Genomic DNA, 20,470 nt, shown 5'->3' on the forward strand with positions numbered 1-20,470 from the left:
TCCAAGTACCAGGTACTGCACTAGCTGCTACAAATCAGAGAAATGGTCTCTGCATTCAAGAAGACTACAATTGAATTAGGAAGGTAACATCTATAAAAAGACAAAAGAACTATTGACACAGGCTGTTACAGTGAAAACTTCTTAAGTGTCCCTTAGTGAGGATTTCAGGGAAAAACATTCTCTAGGCAACTGCCAGGGATTCTGAGGTATACAAATATCTCACTTTAGTGCCTTAGATAGCAACGAGGAAGGTACAGTTCTGTTACTGAGTATGAAATGAGGGCCCACAAATGTTGTCAATGTGAGAGAACAAAAGTGCATTTCTTCTTGGCCTGTTTCTTTAAGCCTGAGTAAGACAGCAGGTGCAACGAATAACCATACGAAGATAAAGCCACATCTATAAAAGAGGTAGAAACATTACAGAGGTCAAGACTATTTTAATGTGTTGTTTTCAGCACCAAGTGTTAAAAAAAATTCTATTCAACATACCTTTGCTTCGATGCGCAGTCTTCTCTCATGAACAATGAATGGCTCTTTGGTAAACTCATCAAAACTATACTGCCACTCACAAGTAAGCTGTCCAAATGTTCCTTTTGTTACAAACAATACACCACTCAAAAAGAGAAAAAAGAATCCACTTTAAAAACTGAAGGATTTACATCCAATAATATAATAAAGCAGTATACGCCTTTTTTGAAAGGGCATGTAGAACATTCACTAAGAGACACCACATTCGAGGTCATAAAAGACTATAATGAATTTAAGGGAACTGAAATACAACATTTTCTCAGTATGTTTAATGAAATTAAACCAGAAAACAAGCAACAGAAATAAGGATACTTCCAAATGTTTACTTAACAGAATTCTTCTAAAAAAAAAAAAAAAGATACATGGGTCAAAGAATCTCAAAGGAAATTAGAAAATAACTGAACTAAATGAGAATGAAAACATGAAATCTATAGCAATGTTTAGTAGGGAATGTATAGCATGACATACTTATATTAGAAAAAATAAAGTACTTATAAAGGGAAATATATTAGAAATTTATTAAGAAATAGGAAAAAGTTAACAGAAACAGTTACCAAGCAATATTTTGTAGAACTTCCATGGAATTAGTGCTTTAGGAAAAAATGTTTTTGTTACTAATGCTCCATAAAATATATTAACCAAACTTTACCAGAAAGAGATTTTTAAAAGTAATTCTTGTTCTCCCCCAATTATTTTGAGGAAAGAAATCAAGAGATGCAAATAATTCTGTTTATAATAATTCTATTGAATTCTTCCTTCAAAGGCCTTTCTTCCCCAAGTCGTCTTTCTGGCTGAAACATCAATTGTAGGTACAATCAGAGGTTTCTCTAAGTGGCATATACTTTAAGTTAAGGGACTGAATTAAAGAAACAGGTGATTCATGGCTAGAATGGAAAAAAAAAAAAGACAGCTAATCAAGATTTCTTTCTTTCATCTCCATCTTCTGTCTCTGATCCCTTTTTCACCAATCAGAATATAGACACTGTTGGAATAAACCCACTGGTCTTCCAGAATATCTACAACCATGTGAAAAACCAAAGCTAAGCTAATTTTATTACAGATACTTAGTATTTCCTCTCCTGATTCAAAGATCCTTTATCTTCAAGTGCAAAACTTGGAAAGAAAGTACACCCTAAATATAAATATCATTTTTCAATAAACTAACTCATTACGCTTACTGTCAAGGTTTATATGACCACATTTAAAGAGGTCCACTATGTCGAGAAGAAAGTTATTTCTAAAATGTTGCAAGATGTGGAAATAATAAACTTAGCAAATGACTCTTGTTTAACTCTGATGAGTCACCCTTCCCTTAGTCAATGGGGAGAAGGGTTAATAAAACATGACTGAATGTTGCTATGAACAAAAATGACTGAAGCACTGGTCTTTAAATACAAAAGTTCAGAAACAACTTAGGTGTACATTATAGTACATATTTCTAAATGAATACTAGGCAGTCATTTACAAATTAAGAAAGATCCCCATATGCCGACATGGAATACTCTTTAAGACATAGGCCTTAAGTAAAGAATTAAGGTACAGAATGGTGGTATAATAGATTCCCATTTATATTAAGATATGTATGTATATGCCTATACAAAAAACTAAGATAAGGGCATACGGTCCCATCACTTCATGGCAAATAAAAGGGGAAATAGTGGAAGCAGTGGCAGATGTTATTTTGGGGGGCTCCAGAATCACTCAGATGGTGACTGCAGAAATTAAAAGATGCTTGCTCCTTGGAATGAAAAGTATGACTAACCTAGACAGCATATTAAAAAGCAGAGACATCACTGTGCCAACAAAAGTCAATATAGTCAAAGCTATGGTCATGGACAGATTTGAGAGCTGGACCATAAAAAAGGCTGAGTGCCCAAAACTTGATGCTTTCAGACTGTGGTGCTGGAGAAGACTTTTGAGAGTCCCTTGGACAGCAAGGAGATCAAACCAGTCAATCCTAACGGAAATCAACCCTAAACATTCACTAGAAGGATTGATGCTGAAACTAAAGCTCCAAACTTTTGGCTGATGCAAAGAGCTGACTCACTGGAAAAGATTCTGATGCTGGCAAAGATTGAAGGCAGAAGGAAAAGGAGGTGGCAGGGGATGAGATGGTTAGATAGCATCATCAACTCAATGGACATGAATTTGGGCAAACTCCAGGAGATAGTGAAGGACAGAGGAGCCTGGTGTGCTGTAGTCCATGGGGTCACAAAGAATCAAACATTGCTTAGCAACTGAACAGCCGCCACAACATGCCTATACAGGCAGACATATGCTTTTAGAGGCAGATTTTTGCTTGCCCAGGCAAAGAATATTTCAAGGACACAAACAAAAGCAAGTTGCCTCTAGGAAAAGAGGGACTAGTACCTGAGATGGAAAGAATATTGGCTCTCACATCTATACCTTCTAAATACTGTGAGTTTTCTACTTTATGTTATTCTTTAAACAAGAAAATTAAGATAGTGTTATAAATTTGGGGCTCAGAAATTATTAGGATTAAAAACATTAAAAATGATTGCTAAGTCCAATAACCAACTTGAACCAACAAGATGCTTATATAAATTCACCCTTTTGGCAGTGAACAAACCCGTATCAATCAGTAGACCACTCCTTTCTATTTAGTTGTATTTCTCCTCCTCAGTTACATTTTCACTCCCTACCATCCAGAAATCCATCTTAAAACTGCACTTGCTTATTCTTTCCCCAGGTTTCATAATATCAACAATAACTCCTGTGAACACTTGTTGTTCCAAGGCTATGCCACTGTATATTTTTATTTTTCCCTCTACTGTCTACAGATCAATGTGAAGATCTGGCTGTAAAACTAATCTGTCTCCAATGGTACACCCATCTATGTGAGTGAGTCTCTCTATATATTCTAATGATCAGATACCACCAGAAGATTACTGACTTCTGGGGTAACCTGAAATTGTACACTTTTTCAGAGAGGTGAAAGGAATGGTATTACCCACCCTTTAGAGCATAGTTTTATGGGAAATTTCTATATCCACTTAATTGGTTGAAACAAATAAAAGTACTTAAAGTCATGCTTGTGCATGGTTATGCATTTATTTGTATGCATGTACAGTTTTAGGCACGAGGCTTGCAGAGCAAGAGAATCACAGTTACTATGAAGTGAGGTGTTAGTTGCATCTCTTTGTGACTCTATGGACTGTAGCTCACCAGGCTCTTCTGTCCATGAGATTCTCCAGGCAAGAGTAATGGAGTGGGTTGCCATTCCCTTCTCCAGGTGATTTTCCTGATCCAGGGATTGAAACCAGGTCTCCTGCATTACAGGCAGATTTTTTAACTGAGCCACCAGGGAAGCCCCATAGTTACTATGAATCAGTGTTAAATATGTGGAATAAGATGTGAATAACAACTGCTTCACTTCATGAGTGATTGTCAGTTAACCTGTTATCAAATTATTCTAGAGAAAGGAGGTTACCTTTTGGTAATCATTAACATGTCTGTCTTATTGATCATGACATGGGTAAAATATTTGTATTTTGCAAATCTTCCGTTTTCGATGACCTAAAAAAGAAAGGTGAGAGAATGAGAAAGTTGATATCCCATTCTAATACAAATAATGCTTTACTGATCCTCTAAAAACGCTTCTCAAGGGGGCAAACTCATTAACATACTTACACAGTAAACATATTGTCAGAAAGTTGAATATTCACAAAATCATTGCTGCTCCTTCTTAAAAAGCACCTTTTGTACTACTTTATTCAAGATTACTCAACTGCAGCTATACTGGCGTTTAATGCTAGTTTTAGAAGATATTGTTATTTTACAAAGTTTAAGTGAAAAGACCCTGATGCTGGGAGGGATTAGGGGCAGGAAGAGAAGGGAACGACAGAGGATGAGATGGTTGGATGGCATCACTGACTCAATGGACATGAGTCTGGGTAAACTCCGGGAGTTGGCGATGGACAGGGAGGCCTGGCATGCTGCGGTTCATGGGGTCGCAAAGAGTTGGACATGACTGAGCGACTGACTGAACTGAAGTGAAACCTATTGAAGTTAGTATTAAACAATCACATTAACTCTGTCTTGGAAAACAGATTAGTATTTGATCATATCTGTACAAAAACACATGTAAACACTAATACATATTTAAACATATGCATCATATAAACTACTATTAGCTCCCACTTTGCCTCTTCCCTATAATTGTCATATCTGCCTTACAAACATGCTTTTCTTTGCCAATCTCACAATTCATTCAAATTTAGGAAGGAAATTATTTCTGGAAAGACAGGAAACCCCAGAACCAGTCCACGGACTAGACTTTATCTTTTAAGACTGCTGAAACATTATCTGTACATGACGTGATCAACAATTCTTTGTCTCACAAAATATAAAGTTAACTACATAAACAAAATAGACTTAATATTCTCAATATAATGTGCTCTGAAAATGGAATTACTCTGGCTATTTAAAATGTATATCAGGCTAGACTATTATTTATTAAAGGCAAGCAATGTAACTGTGACTAAGATTCCTTGAGAATTTAGATAAAAATGTTAGATCTCTTGAAGAAATTCCAAAAGAGGATATAAAGATTCTAGAAAACTGTATTCCATGAGGCTATATAAAAAAACTAAAATTATGCAATTTAGAAGAAAGCTAACAAGTGACTTCATAGTAAGGTTGCTTTAGAAAGCAGATACAATAGACATTTTTATTAAAGAAGTTAAAAAAAAAGCAGGATAAAACATACAAATTAATTAACTGCATGGAAGCAATTTCTAACTTCAAAGATCATAATATTGAGGAAAAGAGTAACTTTACTATTTACTGTAGTGAGTAGGGCCGTTTAAACTTCAATTCCTTGAGTTGAAATGAAAAAGGGACATAACCACAGATTCAGAAAAATTAATAACATAAATTATGCAAATAAATTTGCAAAACTAGTGGTAAAGTGGGTCATATTTTAAGAAATTATAAATTATTTTAAAAAGAAGTATCAAATATTAGAGAGGAAGAGTAGAAATTACTTGCAGATAAAAAGTATCTGGAAAATCTGACTACAAAATCCAGTTAATTTTACTTTAAAACACAGTAATCAATTTGAAAAATGGAAGGAAAACAAACCTGTTTACAAAGGTAATAAAAAGATAAAATGTTTATACATTAAATTTATATGATAAAAGCTGTAACACTCTATTAAGGAGAATAACAGAAAATTTGAAAATGAAAATCCATGTCTTATTCTTGGATATAAAAATTCATTGTAATAAAGATTTTACTCTTCTATCCTATTTTTATACATGAACTCTTAATGTGATTCCAAGATGGCATTTGTTAATTTGTTTTGAGATGGGGAAAAAGTGATTTGACAAAATTATAATAAGATTTATATGAAAATAAGTGATAATACAAAATATGAAAGGAGAATAAGAACTACCCTAGCTGACATTAATACAATTTATAAAGTTGCAGGCATGAAAGTCTGGTGCTAGTGGAAGTTATATACAGACATAGCAATAGAAAGCATACAGATTCCAGAAACTGACCAAAATGCAACAGGATTTTACAAAACCCTATATATCCAAACATAGGTATTTATTAAATCAAGACATTTCAAATTATTGGGCAAAAACATGCATTTCCAAATAAATGATGCTTCAAGCAACTTGCTGGCTAAAGCTAGATCTCTGTTTCTCTCTTTCCACCAAATTAATTCCACATGTATCACTAATTTAACTACACAAAATGAAATTACAAAAGTACCAGAATAAAATAACACTTTTATGATTTTACAGTAAAGGTCTAAATGTAAAACACAAAGTCCATAAGAATGGTTAAGTATGTGGAAATTAAACACCAATGAATAGCAAAACAGTAAGCAAACAGAAATAAAATAAAAATCAAAGGATAAATTAGGAAAATATCTGTTAATACAGTGATAAAAAACTAATATCATAACATACAGAATTCTAGCAATATGAATAAACCAATGGAAGAAAAAGGAGTCAGTCTATAGGAAAATGTGTAAGGATACAAGCAGGTCATTCAACGAAACACAAAATCTGACAATAAACACGAGGAAATGTTTAACCTAACTCAAAATCAAGAAAATTCAAGTCAAATAAATGTTATCCTTTGAGTTAGAAATTCCACTGCTATGATTTATCTTATGCAAAGCCATGCCAAGAAATATATATAGGAATCTTCATGGTAACATTGTGTTAAATGCAAAAAACCTAAATGTTCAAAAACAGGAGACTGTTTAAATAAATTACAGTATAGGCATACAACAGGACACTATACAATCATGAAAAAGAAACAACCTGCTTACAAGGGTAATAAAAGGTAGATGAGTGTGTACTGATACTGAAAATTGGGCAAGATATACTATCTGAAAAGAAATTAAGTTACTGAGAATGTATGAGGGGAGTAGAAACACATACATTTGCATAAAAACAAATAATTTCTGTAAGGGTTGGTGGTAACACACCAAATCTGTCCACAGCATTTTTCTCTGGGCTTAGGAAGGATAATGATGGGGATGGAGGCACAAGGGAAGCTTTTATTTATAATTTTACATCCTTCGTTTCAGTTTTATGGTATTGGAAGAAAAAAAGCTTGCAAGTATTTATTTTCTTTTGTTCTATATGGCTAAGTTTTAAAATACAGAATACAAATGTTTATTTCCTCAAAAATAGCACTACTAATAGAAGCCAAGAGTCTATAAACCCCATTAATAGATTACAATCTTCAAATAAAATCTAATGGTTCAATTCTAAGCAACTTTTATTTCAATATTAGGCTTGGGTATTTCAACTTAATTTCTTTTCATCACCTTTCACTTTTCAGTTCCAATCTGATCTGTACATTTAAATAATTAAACCACTTTCAACAGTCACAATAAAATCTGATAAAAAGAAAGCTAATAAAAAGTAATTCATGCAATGCTTTTTGGAGTTCATCAAAAATCTCAAATGCAAAACTTGAAACATGAGTGGTCAAACAAACTGCTTTGAAACGTGTAGAATTTGAATGTATTTGAATAAACGTCAAAGATAACTCAACATGCAGCAGTCTCCACTAAAACATGTAACTATGGAAGAACAACACGATTAATAAGCAGAAGTGACAATTTTGGACTAAATCCCATAGATGGATAGGAGAGAATGTGATAGCTAATCATCTTTCATCATGCTGTAAAGAATCTACAAATGTCATGCCTTTGGTCACAACTTCCTGATAAAATTATTTGACTCTATAAACTCACGACATATAAACCTTTATACTTTTCTAAACATCATTTGTATTATTTTGAAAATCTGGAATTTCAGACCTGAAGGAATATTATTGTTCATCCAAACTAATCTCTTCCTTGTATACATGAAGAAACCAAGGGTCATTTAAGTGTCCTTCTTATCTAATCCTCATGACAACCCTGTGTTATTAGGTTAAGATTACAGTTAACTGACTTGCTTGGGGTCACTTGGTCAGTACTTCAGACATGTAAGTTATGAAAGTGAGCTCAGAAAAAGTGGTTTCTTTATTTCTAATTTCAACGCTTTTCACTACACCATGTCACATGTTTCCGTGACCTCAAAAATGTCTTCAATATCTCTAGATGCTGGTTGTTGCCATGTAAGGCTGCTAAAGCAGCTCAGACTGGCTTAATTTTTTTTAGGTTAACAGGGTTCCAACAGTATAATAATACTCTATCTTATTCTACTCTAAATAGATGTTAGGTATTAATGCTTTTCCTAAAATAATTTGTGATATCCTTTAAAATAAATGAAGAATTAGCAATACCAGGACTAGGAATCACATGTAGTATTTGCATGAAGACCAAAGTTTGGCAGAAATATCAATGAGTTCGTCTGAGGTTTCAAGTACAACTGCCAGAACTTTAGACATGTTTGCTTCATCTATATGCTATCATGTTAAAAGAAAAGCATTTTTTGCCTTACTCATCAATAGAATATATGAATTATCCATCATCATTTAAATATTTTCTTAACGAAATAAACAGAAACACTAAGGAAACTGCATTTGTTGTATATAATTGTCAGAACCTACAGGTAACTATTAAAATGTATGGTTAGTGGTAAGGGTTCCTTTTACAACAGAAAAGATGTGTATGTAAACCTTAGTTTGCTAGATATAAAAAAAAAAAAAACCAAACCAAATTGATTAAACATTAGAAACACACAAAAAGTAGGAACTGGATAGACAGTTGTATCAGTTACTCTCCACTAATATCCGTATTTCCTGCCAGATAAGTTCCAGTACTTTAGAAAAGGAACATACCTAACAACTACAGTAATAAAGAAAACACAGCTAGTACTTTCAAACCATCCAAATGCTATGAAGTAGCAGAGTTCTGTAACAAAAACATTTCTGAAAGAAAAAACCAAAATATGAAAAGGCAGATGATACGAACAACTCATTAACATGGAAGGCTTTAAATCCCAAATACAAGGTGATAATATTCAGTATAAATATATTTAAGAAAATTAGGTAAAGACAGGAATACAGTTAAGCAAAAAACAAAACCAAAATCTGATTACTATCTTTTTAAGAAGAGGAGTTTCATAGAGGTATATATCAAGATACATATATTACATATATTAAGGTAACTCATATATTATACATATATATATATATAGCACATATATTATATAATATATACATATATTAAGATAGCTCAGTTGGTAAAGAATCCACCTGCAATGCAGGAGACCCCGGTTGGATTCCTGAGTCGAGAAGATCCGCTGGAGAAGGGATAGGTTACCCATTCCAGTATTCTTGAGATTCCCTTCGGGCTCAGCTGGTAAAGAATTCACCTGCAATGTGGGAGACCTGGGTTCTATCCCTGGGTTGGGAAGATCCTCTGGAGGAGGGAAAGGTGACCCACTCCAGTATTCTGGCCTAGAGAATTCCATGGATTTTATAGTCCATGGGGTCGTAAAGAGTCAGACATGACTGAGCGACTTTCACTTCACATGAGTGGTAAACAGAAAATGAAATTTATCTAGATGAAAAAAAAAATGCTATTGAGCAAGAAAATCTACTGGATAACCAATAAATGGCTTTACAGATTGGCTAATTTGGTTAGGAGATAATGGGAGGGGGAAGTGAAAGGTTTACAAACAGATTGTACTAAAAAAATTAAGTTTACTTTAAAAATGACAAAATTTAGGGAAGTAAACAAAATTAAAATGCTAAATGCTGCCATTTCTCAATTATTTAAGCAGTAAATAAGTAGATGAACAAGTCTTCTACTTGTTCAAGATGACTTGTTCATCTACTTATTCATCATCTACTGAGAAAGTCAGCAAGTATAACTTCCTTAGAGTAATATGATAAAACTTAGGGATAAAAAAGAATTTATCAATTCACTTCAAGTGTAAGAGACATGAGGGCTACAGCCAGGAAGAACAAGGTATTCAACTAAGTTTCATGGGCAAATATAGCAGACATTCATTACCTGAAAGCTCAGTGATTTCATATATACATACATGCATTCATGTATATATATAGAATAGATACAAACACAATGAAGAGATATTTAGCTTATTGTGTGAAGCCATTTTTTTTAACTAAATCTCATTGACTGTATCATCAAATCTGAAGAGGATTAGGCTTTAATTCACCACCCCCCCTCCATATCTTTGTCTCCTCCCATGCAAACAAGGTATTTTGACTGTCAGCCAAAGTATAAACCATGCTAACATCTTACACAGCTGACCATAACACTTGACATAAAATCAAACAGAAGAAAGTATTATCTTAAGAAATGTGAACTGTTACCTACTGGTTCAACTAAAACAGTCTGGAGAAAGGACAGAAATAGCTCATGATTATGTGCACTGACAACAGAAGACTGTTAATCAACAGACCTAATGCAATCTAGAAGTAGAGCAGCAGATAGTTACAGAGGTTTTTCTAATGCATTTCCAGCAGAACCTCTACTGAACAACATCTATTAACTCATGACACTATATAAACATTTACTGACCCATGACACTATATAAACTTGAAAACAGTAACATTTCTTTCAAAGTATTAAAATAATCAGATCAGTCCAAATTACTAAGGTTTTATTGTTTCTATACAATTAATGTGTGCAAATTGTCACAACATTCTAACTATTCTATTAACCTTTAAAGAAAAAAAGGGCAAAATATGATGATAATTTTGGCCAAGAGGAGACAAATGAGGAATAATGATGACCAAGAACTAGCATAAAATTATTATTCATCTGGAATAATGAAAATATAACAATGAGTTCCTGTTAGACACTGTACTAATAATCATATACACAACCTAACTTTTAATCCTAGCAACACCATCAAGGTATTATGTATCCAGGTACTGTTAGTACAATGATCTCCATTTTATAGTCTAGAATATAAGATCAGACCAGAATAAAAGATTATAAAGCTAGTAAAAACAAAAGGCTGTTATTGAACTCAGGTTTACATGGTTCCAGCATCCAGGCACTGAGTCATATTGTATTACTGCACCTCCGAGTGTTTTTACTGTGAAAATGTGTTCACATAGAAGAACTACATGTATTCCAGTAGATGCAGTGGGATCCTATTTTAACAGCTCATTGAAATATGGACTCAGATAGTCCACAAGCTGTGTCATGCCTCTTGCAATGCTTCAGTTTCAAATAATACCCAGGGATAATTATCTATTTGGAAGATAATAAGACTAAGAAACAACTAACTCAGATTCAAAGTGCACAGAATGTCTGAATACATATTTTCTACATTGCTTCCTGTAGGATTTTTTCCAGTGGTAAATTTTCACTGGTTTACAGTTCATCAGAATCATCCTCAGATGTAACTAGGATATAAATTTCATTTGAATTTACAACTAAAGACTCAACTGACAAAAAACCATGTGCGGTACTTCCTTTCATGAATGACTTTAAAATTTGTCTTTAGATGAATGAAATCAGCCTCCGATCTAATTTTCTATGAAGATCAATTATTTCATTTGGCAGGAGAACAACTTTTCTTTCATAGGATATTTGGCTAATAAAAAAGACTTTTCATAATTTATGCTAAAGTCTTTTAACAATGTTACTGTTAAGAGCACACACTAAAAACAAATATGGATGAACTTTTACTAAGCTCAATTTATGATGAGAATTATATGCTGTCGAAAATAACCAGGGGACATTGTAAGGTAGAACTCTTATAATCAGTAGAGAAATCGTGGGCTGAGTCTCAGCTTACAATTTAGCACCTTTAGCTAAATAAAGAGTAACCACCTTTTCAATTCACTCCAGTACTCTTGCCTGGAAAATCCCATGGATGGAGGAGCCTGGAAGGCTGCTGTCCATCAGGTCGCTAAGAGTCAGACATGACTGAGCGACTTCACTTTCACTTTTCACTTTCATGCATTGGAGAAGGAAATGGCAACCCACTCCAGTGTTCTTGCCTGGAGAATCCCAGGGATGGGGTAGCCTGATGGGCTGCAGTCTATGGGGTCACACAGAATCGGACACGACTGAAGCGACTTAGCAGCAGCAGCAGCAACTTTTTCAACTAGGACTTATTGTAGAAATTTAACTTTATTTGCATATCCTTGGTAAGCAAAAATAAGACTCAAGTTGAACCTATTTAAGCATAACACTTCTATTTCTTTTAAAGTTAAATGCACTACATTTCCTATTTTAATAATATTTATCCTTCCTTAATATATTTATAAATTTATAGGATGAGTGATTTAGCACAAGTCACTTCAGCAAGCTGAGCTGTTTTCCTAATTTGTGAAGACTGAATGATCATGTATGTTAAATAGCTTTGCAAACTGTCAAGCCCACACAAATACAAATTGCTATTGATGAGTAATTTTTTTTTTTAATTTACGGGATGAAATGATGACAAACTTTTGAAAATGATTTAGTAATCAAATTAGCTTCATTTCAATCATTGGATTCAAAAATAATTTAAAAATTCATTGTACACTGGAATGAGGAAACTGGAACCTCCCCTCAGTGAAACCATCACCTCCAGAAAAAGACGTAATTTCAAAGTCCTATTCACACAATATTTTTATGTAATTCTGGAATGTTCTAAGTGGGGTGAGTTACTCCACTAGCCCAAAATAAGTTAGTGGGGTTCACTACTAAATGTTCAAAAGAATAAGCTTTCAACAATAATGTGTCAAAAGACTCTCCAAGAGAGTTCTGATCAACAAACAAATGAAGTATGAGGACTGTATCCAAATAGACAGGTCGTCGTCTTTTCAGGGGATCTGCCTTAACTGAGACGCTAATTTTAATTTGCCTTGAGAACAGAATTTGGCTCTCTTCTGTTTTCTCATCCCATTCAGAAGTAAGATTCTGAAGAGGAGGAATTAAAACTGGAGTAAGATCCAATGGTCCTTTATCTTCTAGTTCTTGTCCACTTACTCAAAATTTCAGATGAAGTCAGGAAGAGTGTTCAGCACTACTCTGGTGATCTGACTGCCTACGATAAGCCCTTTTTTCCAAATCAGTTGTAATTCTCCTCCCGAAGTAAAGGGAAAGACCACATCAGCTGAAGGCAGTTATCTTCCAACTGCTATTAAGGCAGTGTTTGTAGCTACTTATAAACATCTGTAATCTCTGAAAGAAAAGAAATACACAACAAACAAAAACAGCCTCCCTTCTACAACAACTTATATAACGGCAACCATGATATCTTTGTAAGAGATAAAATAGATTCAAAGACAACATAGAAAATATTTTTAAATGTCTGAAATGGTTGAAAATTAGTAACTCCATGGGACAACACAGCTGTCAATATTCATACACAATGAAAATCATAGGGAGCATACATACATGTAAACACATAACTGAATTTTCAGAGAAGAAGATTTATTTAAGGGATAAACTTTTTTAAAAGGCAGAGTCAAAAGGTAAAAATATTTTCAATAAAAAAAAGCTTCAAAAAAACAACAACAAATATAAAATAATCTATGAGATTATTAATAAACAAAAAAAATCTTCTACATATAAAAATATAGAAAAGTTCTGCTGGCTATAATGTATTGTAGAAACAAAGACCAGGTTTCCTACATTGGGGATGAAATGAATCACTTTTTTCATCTTTAGAAATTAAAAATAATTCTTAAAAAAGTGATTCAATTTGTAAAAATTTACAATAAAACAAAAATATATAACAGAAATTTATATATTTGAATCATAATTAATAAATAAAATTTAAAAGTGAAATAAACTATAATATACAGTGGGGAGATAGGGTAATTTTTTCTTTTCTATTCTTATTTTTCTTTACTGAGCATATATTACTTTAACAATGAAGAAAATAATCTAAATTTTAAAAATTTCACATCTTCTATAAAATACTGAAATTGTAGATTGAGAACCAACGTAAATCAAGTGATTCACAAAAGGGAATTACCTTTTTCGAAGGAGTGTCTCTATAAATTCTTTTAATTCAAAGAAACTCCAAGTTCTACTGAATACATTAGAAAAATCTTTGTAGACATAATATATGTAACAAGTTATTCATAAATGATAACTTACAGTAGAAAACCACAGCATTCCCAATTAAGAATTATATATACTATCCTAATTATCTGCTGATAAAAACACAATGACTATATTATAAATGCTCAAATAAATAAGGATCTCTAAGATTCAGAGAAATAGCATAATGCATATTTAGTAGATATCTGTTACCATTTCACTGTATAGAGTATGTATATGCAATGAAGAGGGCTACATTAAAAACCAGTTTTACAAAATTATTAAACATTTAAAGCTGATACTTGGACGTACTCTATTCCTATATATTGGTTGATATGAAATAAAGTGTTAAATTTATCATACTGGTTGAGAGAGAAGTATAGACATAAAAATGGTTTATCACATTAAGACAGACCAAGTCATAAATGCCTACATATGACCATTATAAATTATTCTAATTAGCTCCCCCATCATGGTCTCTGTTACTAAAATAATGTATTTCATTCTTCTTTGATTCAGGACTTTCTGTAATGTTTCCTATAGAATGCTTCGTACTCACTGCACTTCATAAATCTGAATATTCATCCACTGAAAGATTAAATTAATGACCTATACATTTTAATTGATCTCCATTTATTTCCAAGGTGTAGGGATAGAATAATAAATAAAACTAACATTCTTTTTACATATCCATCATAATTATTATTTGACCTAAATGAACAATCTGTGTATCTTGTTTAGACCCTACAGGATCTTTAATATTTTGGACTTTTATAATAAACTATTAATATGCAAGGAAACAAAAAGCTGAGGCTTGAAGGTACAGCAGAAAAGTAATCAAAAACAGTTGGGATGGTTGTTTCTGGTCCTCCTCCATCACTACAGGACAGTATAACAAAATTTTACCATAGGATTTAAATCAGACAAACTACTACAGCAGCTATTACAGCAGTCATCACTTGATAGTGTACATGACTTTGGGACACAGAATACAGCAGCTCATATTTCATGTTGAACTTTGATGTCCTAGTCACAGATCTAACATGGCTCCATCTGTAAATTTTCATAATGCGACCTTAAAGTCAACACTCAACACTGCACAATGATATATGTGTTTTGAACAATTTCAGAAGGTAAAATTTATAAAATTCTGATCATTTAAAAAATAGGAGCAAACTGAAAATTTCAACTTCCTTTTTAATAAGGAATATTCCAAGTCAGTAATATTATTCTGGACTTCATTTGTTATATCTATACCAATGTGAACACTAAATAATTTCATTTACAGGTTTTTATAAGCAGATTATTTATCCATGGTAATAGGTATTCACGAATTCAGGATTTTTATAAATTTTTCTTCCTGTCAGTTTTTACTATGCTATTCAAATGTAAAGTAGACACAAAAGAAATAGAGAATAAATTATTATTCCCTTCAGGAAGAAGACAGAAGAACCCTCCATCTCCTTTTATATACATAAGCAATGACTGCACAGAAATTTAGAATATAAATAAAGTTAAAGGATATGGAAAGGTATGGTATTACATAGTCAATCTTTCAAACTCACTTTCTCACTAGACTTTATTAGATGGAAACTCTCAGTTTTAAAGTTCTAATTAATTATAAAGCCACTAATCAACAAAATAATTGTTCATTTTATTTAAAATCCCAAAATTGAACTCATTTTCTATATATTTAATGAGGAATAAGAAGATATTTTTGTCAAAGTCCTATATCTCTATCAAGAAACCATATAGCAATCCTCAGTCTTGAGTTTTTCTCAAATTAAAGTAACAATAAATATATTTTTAGAACTGGAAAAATAATTAATACCGGTCAGCAGAGAAGTTTGAAAAGAGTATTTCACTGGGGCAAGAAAACAGAAAGAACAAGGGCAATTATACTGTTTAAAGAATATATGTCACTTCCAAGGGCTAAATCCTTAAGGATGAATCCCTAAGGCCACATGAACAAAGTGTTCAAGTTAATTTAAAATATTATTTTAAATCTCTTTACTATTCTGGAAATCTTAAGTAAATGTAATTCTACCTCCAGTTTTCATTAATATGGTAAGGCACTGCTGAAATATCCAGAACTGTTTCCAGATAAATTCTTATGGACCTTTATGAAATCTGTACCACAGAATTAAGGGTCACAGACCAATCAAAGGAAACTCAGTTGTAAATGTCTTGAAAATAAGCAGTTTAGCATTTTCCCCTTTAGAAAGGCCTCATGCTTAGCAAAGCTGCGATCTAAGAAGTCAATGAAGAAATTACCAGACCCTTCCTTCCTCAGGCACATACTATACATAACAACAGACTCTGTTTCACTTTCCAGGAGAAGCAGGAGGCTTTGATTTTGACCAAGGGTAAGAAAGCAGTGGATGCTGACAAATACAAATTGTCTCTGATTCCAGTAGTGACTACTTTAATGGTTTCAGTGTTTTAATTTATTTACTTATTCTAAAAGATAAGAATATAATATTTTGAGGAAAACAGTAAGTAAATTCGTTGACAGTCACGTATTTCTCAGTCCTAGCATACATAACCTTGATTTCTTGAATCAATGCTAGGCGGGTAGAATTTCAAAAGCTAAATGTTTAGCTTCTTTTTTTGGTAACCTCAGTATCAAAAATCTGAAACAGTCATTTTCTAAGAAATAAGTAATAATAATTTATAGAGATAAAATCTTGATAAACCAAAGAATCAGAAGAGACTCAATCAATTATTGGCTGAATAAACCAAAAGGTGAACAATTATGGCAATTATCTACTACAATCTGATATAAGTTTATTATAAGCAAAATGCTTAACATAAGGTAAATGTTCCTCTGTTGATCCAAATGCAGAGTAGTCATAAGGGATTTTACATCATACTATTAATAGTCATTAACTGATGTACATTAAGTACTCAGTTATTTAATGAGTATTAAAAACTAGGAAGCATTATAATAATTGCTACTTTCTAGACAGATCTACAATGAGAGTACATTAAAAAGATGTGCCTTTTAAGTACATCTGATATAACAGAAAGATAGAACAAAAATTTTCATCTAGGTTGATATTAAAAAGAAAGCCTTCGGCACACAAAACATAAAATAGATTTCCTTATAGATCTTTCAGAAACATAGATTATGACATTTTTCCAATATTACCCAAAAGAAATACATGTATCTATGCTTACTATAAAAATTCTTCTAATGTCCTGAATTCATAACATTTTACAATAAGGATATAGCACATGGATATGTAAGTTAAAATGACTGTAAAACCAACTTTTTTCACTGTTTCACAAAAACTATACATAATAAAATGAAATTATAAGGAGAACCAAAAGACATATTTTTCACTCTCAGACTATAAATTATTTCACTGTACAACCTTTAAAACAAATCATGAATGTTTCTTATAATAGTAGTTAAACCTATTAGATTTTGGAATAGAACAACAAATTTGTATCGCTTCAAGTTACAGAAGTTTATTACTATTAAAAGAAATTTGACAAAATACTTCTGAAATGCTGAATAAGTATAAATTATTGACTGGCTACTATTTTTCTTTTTTTCAAAACTCAATGACATTATAATACAGCCCATAAAATCTACAGAGAACATTAAAAACAGCATTTTGCTAACAAATAAGCAGATAATTTAAACTGAAACTAATGAACATTTTTTAAAATTGTCTAATTTTAAATCTTAAAGACAAACTGTTATTGCAAAGCTATAAAATACATACAAGCAAATGCTGTAATATATGGCATGCCCTACTTTGGCTGTAAAATACATTTTTTTGTGCTTAATGCAGTTAATTTTTGTTTTTGAAAACAGAAGAGCATTTTAAATGGAAAAAGTACTTTTATCTCTCTAAAAATGGACATATAGGCATTATGGTAGTAATCATATAAAACATGTTAAAGAAACACCCCAAATAAAATTACAAAGAACATATAGATTTTAACATTTCAGAATCTAATCATCGTCATCATCATCATCACTACTTCTACTGTGAGTCACAATCCACTCCCTGTAGACCTGAATTTTCTGTAAGCATGGTAAAGAAAAAAAGAAGCACAAAGGTTAGTTAAGTATGGCAAACTGCTTGGAAAACATGTACAATTATGAAATGTTCAAGAAGTCAATAATATCCATAATTACTGCCCCACTTAGAGCTGAAGTCTAAGTGGGGTAGTAATTATGGATATTATATTTCATAATCTAATAGACTTAACTAAACTAAATGTGGTTGGCACATTTAATGTATAAAATAACTTGGTGATATTAGTAAATTATTCCATGACTGTGTTAGAATTATTTTCTTTCTCTAGTAGGCAACTTTAACAGACTACTAGGAAGTACTATAATAATGTGTCACCTTCTAGACAGATAGGTATACAATCAGAGTGTATCTCATATTTAGTTACCAAACATAGGCACATATAATTTAGTAAACACAGAGCACCCTTTTTAGAAAGTTAGAAAATAAAAGGACAAACATCTGAAAGTACTAAATATTTTCTAAGGGCATTATTGTTAAATCACTTAGGTTAAACTGAGGTAGATGAGATTTGAAATACTGACTATGTGTCACCTACTTCTTTACAACAGTACTGGTATTTATGTATACTAGTATTTGCTAATAGTAAAGTTTTAATTCAAAAAATTACTGTTACCACTAAAGCAACAACCCACTTCTTACACCTGTGAGGGAATAATGCCAAACACAAACATTCACACAAGACATCTGGTGAGTTCCTATAGGTATTCAGACTAATACAGTGCTTACTACACTTGCTGAAAAATAAGTAGTGGCTGACAAGGATCGTGAATTTTTAGTCATTTAAACAGCTCTTTCAGCAATTAATACGAAGACTGCCCCTCTGAAAATAATAGGCATGTTTAAAAATACAGTCAATAGTCATGGCCTTAAATCCCAAAGTTTAAAGCTTTCAAAAACAATCAATGGAAAAAAGTGTAGGACAAATTCACTTGTTACTGAAATCAAGAAATCAAACATGAGAAACTTTTGGTATCTCATGGCTTCCTTTTCATCTGTTCTCTAATAATGAGGATGTATGTCTAAACTCTCTTCACCACTCTAAATTCTCTTCACTGAATATTAACTATTCAGTAAAATAAAATGAATTAATAATATGTTAATTATGTTCTAATAAGGGAAGGCAGGTACTGAGTAGGTATGTATATTTCAATTGTATAACAATGGGGGATTTCTACAACATTTCCAAGGAATGATATACTATCCTTAAGAGTCTGTCAACATGCTATTTAGAACACGATCTCTCAGTAGATTGGCAGTTTTATCCCAACATGCAATTATTTTGATGCTTTAAAAACATTTTAACACAATGTAAACACAATGTAAAACCACATAACTAAATGTCATATATTAACACAATGCTTAGAGTTTATGGAAGTATGTTTAATGCAAAATTATATACTGGGCATGTAGTGGGTAAAATATTAAAATTTGAAATCTTTACCCTGATCACTTTAAACGTAACAATATTTAAAATATCAAGGCTATAGAGTAAAGACCGTATCTCCTCACAATTTATTATTACTATGAATATTTTCAAGTCTGTACAATAGAATGACTCCTTGTTTTAAAATAAATCATTTAATTTAGCATTACACATCTAAACCACAGAAACGACTTTAAATTGGTATATCATCTTGTGAATATCTACAGCATAATCCAGATTTTAAAAAGTCCAATTTACAAAGTAAAAGCTATATAAACAGATAAAATACTTCACCTTCAAACTTACTATTGCTCCAAAAGCTAACTTTCTTTACTAAAAGATGCTGGTTTTCATGTGAACTGCTTATTAATTTCACAGGGTTTTAAATAGACCATACAAACACAGAGCAGGAGGAAGAGTCATGGCCATTTAAGCAACTTCAAAAGAAAAGGAGAACCCAAGAATTCACAATAGCAGTAGTCATGATTTTTTTCATTATATTGTCTAACTGGACAGGAGGATTATATCTGGAATATTAGTGGTTTGAAGGAAGTACCCTAAACAGAAACTGTCTAACTGGGTAAATAAGCACCACCAATTAAGAAGGAATGTAAGGCACAATGGCTTTCAACAAATCTAGCAAATCCAGTACAGAACTAAGAATATTCTATAAAAAGATCAGATCTGCTAAAAATTCTATACAAAATGTTACCAATATAAAAGCTTTTCTTTGCATTCAAAATACTGAAACAGTTGTATGTAGTTTGTAAATTTTAAGACTAAAATCTATTGTTGGCTTTCACTTGCAAAGTCATGCATTAACTGTTTTCATATCAAACTTTTTGATGCCTGTAAAAAAGAAAAAAAAGATCTCATAGCACATTTAAAACCTAAGTAAATGTAAGCTTTAAATGAAATTAAGCAGAACTATAAAAGCCCAAATATCCAAATACATATTTAAAGCAATATATAGCTACCTAAAAAAAAAAACAACTGATG

The 20,470-nt window shown here is 32.2% G+C and overlaps 1 protein-coding gene across 3 annotated transcripts in view; it reads right to left on the bottom strand.

Moving 5' to 3' along the window:
- Positions 1–20,470, bottom strand: part of VPS13A (vacuolar protein sorting 13 homolog A) — a 270,963-nt gene that overhangs the window by 12,363 nt on the left and 238,130 nt on the right. Inside the window, exons 69-70 of one of the 3 annotated variants that reach the window (XM_027964486.2) lie at positions 3,980–4,065; positions 490–613 (exon numbers count right to left, since the gene is read on the bottom strand). In XM_027964486.2, coding sequence (XP_027820287.2) covers positions 490–613; positions 3,980–4,065 — 210 coding nt within the window. Of the gene's footprint in view, positions 1–489; positions 614–3,979; positions 4,066–17,447; positions 20,321–20,470 lie in introns of those variants that run through there. The other 2 variants (XM_027964487.3, XM_027964488.3) reach the window with 2 other exon arrangements.

This window comes from Ovis aries, chromosome 2 (assembly GCF_016772045.2).
Source record: "Ovis aries strain OAR_USU_Benz2616 breed Rambouillet chromosome 2, ARS-UI_Ramb_v3.0, whole genome shotgun sequence".
In the NCBI taxonomy this organism is placed as follows: domain Eukaryota; kingdom Metazoa; phylum Chordata; class Mammalia; order Artiodactyla; family Bovidae; genus Ovis; species Ovis aries.